Raw genomic sequence first — 9,115 nt, 5'->3', positions numbered from 1 at the left:
ACTTTATGACAGACATATTGTGAAACCAGACCCCATGAGCAGAGATCGGCTCACCTTGCCGTAGGCTCCTTTGCCCAGAACAGTGAGGAGCTCGAAGCAGTCCGGTCCAACTCTCTCGCTGTCTCTGTTGACGTTTTCACTGGTCAGCTCCACCTCCTCCGTCTGACCGCTGCCATGACATCACAGCAGGAGAATTCAGCTCACTGCAGCATCTACATCTGTCTGGGCTTCGTCTGAACTCACCTGTCAGGTTCAACAGCTGTCACCTCACACGCGTCCTCCTGGAGATGAAAGGTTAGAGGTCACTTGTCGTCTTTGTTACATCGTGGTGATGCATGATCCAATCATTGCTCACCTCTGTGTCGCTGCTGACCTCCGTCTCCAGGTCGATGTCAAACACTCCAGCCATCCTAACAAACAACATATCAGATACTGTAAATCAGTTTATTTGAACTTTGGTTTGTTAAAACTATTTCAGAACTCCTCTTTAAATCGTCATCTGGCCAGATAAACAGATAGATAAACAGAAGGTTGGAGTAGGGGATATGATCCTTGTCCAACCTGATGGATGGAAAAGATAGTTTAAACAAGGATAGTAGCAAAACCCCCTACAGTTAATGTTACACTGCATTGGATCAAGGTTTGTTTCCACAGTAAGGACCTGGTTGAGGTCGGTCAAATAGGAGTTGGGTGATTTTTGTAGTCAAACTACAGCAGTGATGTTTGACAGCCAAAGACAAAGTCACATCTCTGATTACCAGGATGAAAGAAACATAAAAAACAAATAAAATCAAGTTTATCAAAGATAAAGAATCATGTTTCTGTAACATGGACACCACTGAACCACATCAAGGGAAAGTCACAGTAGCACCACACAGACTGCTGATGAATAGGACTAAACAATATTCCTTTTGACACAAAAGTAGCTGAGGTTCAAGTGGAGGTCATGGTGTACAATGTTTAAAAAAAAGAAAGAAAAGAAACAGCAGCAGAGTCACAACAAACAAACAAAAACTGCAGCCCGCAGTAACATGCAGCTGCTGCAGGTCATGGAGCGAGTCATTCAAGCAGAACTGGAGGAGAAAAGTAGAGGGAGGAACCTGACAAAGGTGGAAACACTAAACAACAACCTGTAATCCTGCTACTGACAGGCCACGCCCACCTGCTGCTCACCTGGTTTCACAGCCTGAATAAAACTGCAAATTCAAAGTCAGTCTTTATCTTCAATTTTAAGGGTTTCAGGTTTTTTTTAGTTTAAATTAAATTAAATTAATTTTTTTGTTTAGTTTAAATTAAACTAAATTACAAAATAAAATAAAGACCCAAAAAGCCACAATGTGCTTCAAGTTTTCTCGAGGTGGGAACTTTAAATCCAACTAAAAATAAAAAAGGTTTCCAAGATTAACCCTCAAGCACAAGTCCCTAATTCTAAGTTCAATCTTTGATTAACTCATTTTACTCAGATTTTGATCAATAGTGAATTGAAGCTTTATTTTAAAGTTACAAGATGGAAGGAAATAAAAACAAAACACAAAAAAACTTTTAAACACCTGGATTTCATGTGTTTTTCTTAGAAAATAATATATTTAAATTTCAACTAAGTGAAAAAATAATTGCTGGTTGGACCGAAACCAGGAAATTCAGAACAACGTGTTCATGACCGAAGGTTTTGTTCAGACTGGACTCGCAGAAAACCGGACACTCCTGGGTTTTCTATAGAAAGTATCTGACTGAGAAGAATATTAACTGTTACTGCGACGACTGGAAATAAAAACCTGCTCTTCCAGTCAGTGGCAGGAACGAGCTAAGTGAGCTAACTGCTAGCACTGACAGCTACAAACAAGCTAATGCTAAAGCTCACCTGAGACCGATCCGTCTTCCGGTGCCTTCCGCGCTCTTCCGGTCCCTCAGTCCGTCGCTTTAAATTCGGAACAGTTCTCAAACTGTCAGAACCAGCAGGGCTTTCATCGCTGTTTAGCAGATAGCAGCGGAGTCAGCTGGTTGGACGCCCGTCAGCAGGGCACCGTGAAGCCGCTACCGCGCTGCGGCGGACTCCCCAGTAAGGAGGGCAGCGATTGGTTGTTCTAAAAGTGGCAGGTAGTCGCGTCATGACGTAATCGCAATTTACATATGGTCTATTTAAATACGTAACTTATGTGTTTTAACAACTTTTGTTAAGTATGGAAGTCTTTAAATACCGGAGCTGGACAATAAAGTCAGGAGCGATATCTCATTATAACAAGAAAACCTGTTTCTACTCTCAATGAGATATAAAATCTCATTCAAAACAAAGTATATTTTATTATAAATAAAAAAGATCAAAACAGCAACGCCTCTGGGGATCATTACATGTCTGCTAGAGAAAGGAGAATTAGAAAGAGTTCGTAATAAGTCATAACCTGTCAGACCAACATATTTTATGAAGATATTTTTATTTCTGTTAAGTTTAGGAACATGCAAAGGATTATTTTTATTCACTAACAGTTTGCATAGAGCAGGAATGACTGGGCAGCTTGTGACTAAATATATTTGTCCAGCTCAGTCGACATTGTTCCTACATGGATTGATAAAATATATTACCCTTAGATAACATTTTATTGACCATACAAATTTGAAGATCACCACTGGCAACAAAAGAAAATGAAACACATCTGTCAGAGTAATGTTATTTAAATTATTTTGATTCAAATGCATCTGAATCATCCGCATCCCACCCATTCTTCAATTGGCAACACAGACAAAGCAACAGTTTTGGTTTAAAGATCTTTGTTTATTTAGTTCATTATTTCTCTGTTATTTGTTTTCCATAACTTAACTTTCAAAATACCTGCTAGTTTTGTGGCTTTCATTTCCTCTTTAGCCATTTCACACTTTCAGCACGGAAGCACGACAAAACTCAGTTCACTCTTCCCCTAAAAAAGTTTATTTATGTGGAAATTAAACCCCAAAAGGAAAAACTTACAGCATAATTCAGACATGAACTTTGAATGGATCTTGATTTGATCTCAAATGAAGCCGAAGGAGGCTTTAGGAGCGGGGAGTCAAACAGAATGGAGGAGTGGGCTTTCAGTGGAAAGAGTGGGTTGTCTAAAGGAAGTCAGTGTGGTCTGCAGAAACTGAAGCTGCTCTCACCAACACAGTGATAAACCAGATGAAGGCAGACCGGATTATGATGATTCTCATTTGTAAGTAATGCAAAAATCTTTTACTTTTGGATAGATTCAAGTTTAGTCGGTGGAATCAGTAAATCTCCTCAGCTAAATCTGAGGCTTTTATTACAATCTTTGATGAAGATGTGGGATCAGAACAATGAATTATGGCAGCAGTTGGCATAAAAATATGCATTTTACCATCATAACCATGAAGAAGATGTAAAAGAATTTCTAAAAAGGTATTTAAATCTAAAACTAAATAAATAGTTACAAACTGAAGCTGAGAAAACAGAACCAAGATCTTGAGGGACAAGAACAACAGCTTTAGTTTTTTAATTAAATGGATAAAAAGAAGATTCAATCCAAAGTTTGGTGGCTAACTAAACATTTTACTCATTGATATTCTAACTACTTGGTGCCTTCAGGGAATCATGGTTTAAAGACTGAGCAGATCAGAGAACTCAAAAACCTTCCACTTATTTTACATTTGGTGAAACAATCTCATGTCTTGATGCAGAGCTCAATAACAATAATAATAATAACAATAATAATAATAACAATAATAATAATAATAATAATAATACCATTGCTTAAAATAGAATTGCTTGCTACTGATCTTAATAATCAAATATTATGTCCAAGCAATTTGCACTCTGTTAATTAGGGTTCAATATAATTAGCAGCTTTATGTTGACTGAATAGAATTATTATTATTATTTTCTCACAGTGAGAAAATTCAGGTGTAACAGCAGCAAAGTGACAGAAAATTGAGGCATATCAGATAAGAACCAGCCTCTGTTCTTCACATGTAGTCGGGTACTGTCAGAAACTTTGTCTAAATTTGTTCTGCTTTGGTCCATTTGATCCCCTCCAGGTTTCATCACCATGTCCAGCTTTTGGATGCTGTTTGTTCCAGCTGCTGAGGTCCAGCAGGTCCTCTTTGGTTCAAACGTCACTCTGGGGTGCAACATCTCCTACCTGTACGACATGACAACGTGGCTGAAGCAAAACCCAGACCTCATTCCTACCGTGGTCCTCCACGCCAGCCTCCGGGAGGGACGGCCGGTTGAATGTAGGCCAGAACTTTTAGTCCTGATCCAGAAGAATTCAATTTGTTTGTGACAGTCCAAATTAAACACTAACAACTACAATGTCTGTTTTCAGTGTTTCAGCTCAGTCTTCGTCATTCAGCGAGTCTCATGAATCGGTCTCTAGCCCTGAAGATCACGGCTGTTGAAGTGGGGGATCTGGGCCTGTATTACTGCATTGCCAACATGAATGGACGTCTGATAATTGGGAAAGGAACACGGATTCATAGTAAGCATTCCTGACTTCATTTATGACATTGCATGATGCAGAACATCTGGATTTTCCTGAACCATAAAACTTTGGATTTCCCTTTGCAGGACTGTTTAAGGATCCAAATATTTTCCTATCAGCAGTCCCCTACATGATATGCTAACATCATTGGGCTTCAGCCTGTACACACTGATTGCAACATCTATGTTCTGAACTTCTAGGGATGACAAATGCAAAAAAATTGCAGTTTATATGGAGTTAATGAGTTCCCCCCAATGCAAACGAAAAGTTCAACAAGACGTCTTATAGAAGCTGCAGTCAGTGCTCCACTAAAGGCCGTTGCTTTGACTTCTTTTTATCAGCTTCTTGCATCTCGTTCTGATCTTGTGATGATGCTCCCATCACTGAATAGCTTTGACATGAATCTATGGATGACAGCATCTATCAATACCTTTGTAAACAGAACGCTGCTGTGTGGCGCCAACGTTCTTCTTCTGTGCTTTGGAGTCATAAACTGAAGTTTGATTGCGGTTAATTAGTAGCATGAACTAACGCATGAGCCACACAAAAACATATTTCAGCAAAATAAATCTGAATTGAGCATGAAGGCCTGGTGTGTGAAGATAAGCTCAGGTCATTGCTGATGTCTTTCCATCCTGGCATTGTGTTACCACACACAATGCTTCAGAGCAGCAATCTGTCAACGTTCCTGCTCTCAAAGAGCTGATCCTCCGTCTGCTACTTTCTTAAATCACATGCTTCGAAGCAGCAGGGGTCCACTTTGGTTTTCATACCTAAGTATGAAAATAGCTCCTCTATTTTGACTAGTTAGACAATTAATCAGAATCAGAATAATCCGAATAACAAAATCTGTTTTTAGATCATCATCATCATCACCATCAAAACCAAAAACAGACATTTTGGTAACCTGGAATCCGGTTTGGTAGACTTTTTATCTCCTGATAGCTCTTTGTATTTACCATGACTCTACAAGATGATATGTATTGTTTTATCAGGTACAGTTATTAGAATAAACTGTAAACAAGCAGCATATTTTTACATTTAGGTTAATGTTGTGTTCTTGGATATGTGCACTTCCAGATTCCTCCCAGTTTCTGTTCCAGCACTGGTACTCTGCAGCTGTGTGTTCTGGGCTGCTGATTATGATTGTGACGGTTTGTGTTACTCATTGGAAAACCAGACAGAGGAAGTGAAGAAAACCAACAGGAACTACAGCAAACAAGCAACTAAAATACAAAATGATGCCACAGCACGGCGAGTATTCACACTGCAATCATTCAATTAGCCTATTTCAAATATATGGACCCACCATGAGGCTAAATTGTTTATGTCCTTACAAATATTGGAAGGATGTAATTATTTTTCTTTGTATTTTGTTGTTGCTTGTGTTTTCATTTGTGCATTTAGTTTGTGTAATTTTGTTGTGAGTAGTTTAAATACTTTATTTATTTGTTATACTTGTACTTTGTAAAGATATTTGATACAAAACCAAAGAAAAGCTTGAACCATATCTCTGGTATTGACTCCTCCCCTTATTTTTTGGGACATAAATATTTAAACATTCAACTGTGTTAATTTATTCAACCTTAATTTTGAAATAGAAAGATATTGTTATATTATTATTATCATTATTATTATTATTATTATTATTATTATTATTATTATTATTATTATCATTATTATTATTATTATTATTATTATATTATTATTAGTAGTAGTAGTAGTAGTAGTAGTAGTAGTAGTAGTAGTAGTAGTAGTAGTAGTAGTAGTAGTAGTAATATTAGTAGTAAAGTGTTTCTTGAGAAGAAGGACAAAACTGGTCCTATGGATGAAGCACAAAATTTTAATAAAATTTACACAAAATATATTTTTTCCAAATATTGAACTAAACTAACCTGGGCCATGTGACACAACAAAGTATGTTTTCTTGGTGTTTGCTGAATATTTTTTTATTTTAAACATTTTAGTAGGTTAATGGTATTGGAGCAGAACTCAATAAATTATAATAGCTTAAAACAATTAAAGAAATACTAAGATAATATATTATAAAAATTAAGTATAAGTATTGAAATAAATAATTATAAAAGTATCAATAAATTGAATTAAATCAGTTTTATATATTTTCCAACTGAATTAAAAAGCAACGTAAAAAAAATCAGGCATTATTGGGGGCATCAGAAGTCCTGAGGACCCCAGGACCTCCTCCTTCCTCTTCCTTTGCTAACAGGGCGAAGCAGCTCCAGCTAGCTCATCTTATTCTTTAGTTTTTTCTTCTGTTTCATTCCTAAGTTGTTCATCACAACCATATTGTGTCAACAACATAACTGACAGTTTTCAAACCTTTGGTGAAGTTTTGTGGAATAAATGCTTAATCTCAGGAAACTACAGATTTCATGGACCTGATGAGCTGCAATATGGCCGCCTTCAGAATAACATCATAGAAATTGAGGTAGTCAGTTTAACTGACATTGTGACTCTTTAAGTGATAGTGACCTTAAATTTAATGCATTTTACATAAATGGCATTACTTCACATGCATGAAGTTTTTCTTTACTCAATAGTTGTCACCACATTCAGTTCTGTGTCAACTCCATCAGATGGACTTCTTGGTGTTTTTTTGTTTTAAATAATATTTCAATTGCATTTTGTCTGTAAAACTGAGTAAAAATATCACTAATAGGGTCATTAAAAAATTGTTTATTATTTATTTTTGTCAGACGGTGTTGACAAAGTTCTGGGTCAGATCCATTAAAAATGTAATAAAAAAATGTTGCAACTGGTAGCCTGCACCTTACCACCTTTACATTTCCAAAACATATTTGTCATATTTATATCAATAAGCTTGAGAAGTAATTTTGGATTTTTTGGGAAACTTGAAACGCATTTTGTCCCACTTCTCCAGAATATTTTACCTCGACGCCACATCTCTCTCTTTCCTCGATACTTGGGAGCGTTTACCAGAACACACGGTCCGCATCATTTGCACTCCGGCAAGAGAAACGGCGCGCCGGATGGGTGGAGCTTATATAAAACCACCGCATTACTTACTCCGACTCACTAGGACTGAAGGCATCGCTAAAGGATTACTTTAAATCAGTGTCAAGTGATGTGAAGGAAAGTAAGATTGAAAACTCCAGGCTGTGTATATTTTCTCTCGACTGAGTCTTCCTCGGAGAATAACTTGCCCTGCTTTTCCTCACCGGTACATGCTGTTCATTTCAAGTCCTTGTTTGTCGCTCTGATTCCTGGCAGGTTTACGGTCAGGAACAGCGGAACTGTTCTCAATCCAGGTTTTAAACGGAACGGAACAATTTCAGGCCGATCCTGACGGAGCTTGGAAAAAAAAGCTAACGCCCGAACAGGGACTTGAACCCTGGACCCTCAGATTAAAAGTCTGATGCTCTACCGACTGAGCTATCCGGGCTCTGACAAACGCTGCAAAGATGATGAGAAATATTCCTACAGCGAATCCTGTGTTTCCGTTTGGGTTCAGATCCAACCGTGTAAACCTCATATCATTATGATCTGTGTTACAATCAGCTCTACCTGCCACTCTCACTTTCAAATGGCAATTTCAGAAAATATCAAGAAAGAGTGACATTCTGGATAAAATGCTATTTGGATTGTATGCCATTATATTCGTCTCTGACGCCTAACAAGGAAATGAAACTCCAAAACACACCAAAACTCGAAAGCAACCCGAAAACACTGCAAACAAAAAATGCTGCACAGAAACCAACAGCAACCGAGACAGGAAACCAGTTTACCTGAGTACACAGATGTGGAGGAGGAGGCAGGAAAAAAGAGCAATGATGGACCAGACCTGTCAGGCTCAATGTGGTGTCACAAGATGACATGTTTGTTCTCTAGATGGACTTGAAGACAACATGTTTAAATGCCACAATTTATATTCAACTGAGTACTAAAGAAGGAACCTCAGAAAAAGACTGGTGTGTAAACTGCAATTATCCCTGTGTGGACTTAAACACATGCAAGCCAGATTTAGGCTGATAAGTAACTTCATATTCATAAAGATATATGCCTACTTTCATGTTGACAGTATGAAAGTAACACATAATGTTAATGATTTTAAATTAATTTTTAATTGTACTTTCATGATCATTTCACAATGTAGTGATTTCATGCTAACTTTATATAACTTATCCCAAAAAAGTCGTTTTCAAGTACCTCAAAGGAGAACATGATCAATGTCGGTAATTTATTCAAAGCATCCAAATTGTGACCATTTTAGGCCAGCATATCAATTGAAAAGTGTGGAATAGTTATTTATAATTTGAGCTCCATGACCTAAATAGATTTTACTGTTACAAATAGAAAACAGAGTCTTCACTGGATGCTTCCTGTGAAACATAACTCTTTAGCTGTGTGCTGCGTTATAACAAATCATTCCCTCCAAACTTAAACATGTGCAGGGAAGTAAAAGAATTTTTAAGTGAAAAATAAACGACAGGCCCCAGCGAGATTTGAACTCGCGACCCCTGGTTTACAAGACCAGTGCTCTAACCCCTGAGCTATGGAGCCTGGGATACCGGACATGACGTCATTTTCACTTATATCTTATCGACAAGTGGAGTAAAGTGATCGTAATGTGTATGTTTTATTTCTCGTGGTTTAGTGAAGTA

At 37.5% G+C, this 9,115-nt stretch overlaps 1 protein-coding gene, 2 non-coding genes and 1 gene segment (V, D, J or C); 1 reads left to right on the top strand and 3 right to left on the bottom strand.

The window, feature by feature from the left end:
• The window catches only part of LOC129354032 (ribosomal protein S6 kinase beta-2-like), a 15,210-nt gene extending 13,180 nt beyond the window's left edge, over positions 1-2,030 (bottom strand). The window contains exons 1-4 of the mRNA XM_055023517.1: positions 1,862-2,030; positions 356-410; positions 244-281; positions 55-169 (exon numbers count right to left, since the gene is read on the bottom strand). Of these exons, the coding sequence (XP_054879492.1) occupies positions 55-169; positions 244-281; positions 356-409 (207 nt within the window). The 5' untranslated portion in view covers position 410; positions 1,862-2,030. The remainder of the gene's footprint in view (positions 1-54; positions 170-243; positions 282-355; positions 411-1,861) is intronic.
• Positions 2,031-3,155: 1,125 nt separating this feature from the next.
• On the top strand, positions 3,156-5,665 carry LOC129354042 (Ig kappa chain V-V region T1-like). The segment is given in 4 exon segments: positions 3,156-3,185; positions 4,027-4,224; positions 4,317-4,469; positions 5,553-5,665. Coding segments are annotated over 4 exon segments (480 nt in total).
• A 2,158-nt stretch (positions 5,666-7,823) lies between these two features.
• trnak-uuu (transfer RNA lysine (anticodon UUU)) lies at positions 7,824-7,896 on the bottom strand. Its single transcript has one exon. It is a non-coding gene; the product is annotated as a tRNA-Lys (tRNA).
• Positions 7,897-8,941: 1,045 nt separating this feature from the next.
• On the bottom strand, positions 8,942-9,014 carry trnat-ugu (transfer RNA threonine (anticodon UGU)). The gene has a single exon. It is a non-coding gene; the product is annotated as a tRNA-Thr (tRNA).
• Positions 9,015-9,115: the final 101 nt, after the last annotated feature.

The sequence above is a fragment of the Poeciliopsis prolifica genome, unplaced genomic scaffold (genome assembly GCF_027474105.1).
Source record: "Poeciliopsis prolifica strain line A6 unplaced genomic scaffold, Auburn_PproV2 SCAFFOLD102, whole genome shotgun sequence".
NCBI lineage: Eukaryota > Metazoa > Chordata > Actinopteri > Cyprinodontiformes > Poeciliidae > Poeciliopsis > Poeciliopsis prolifica.
This window is presented reverse-complemented; position numbering and strand designations above follow the sequence as displayed.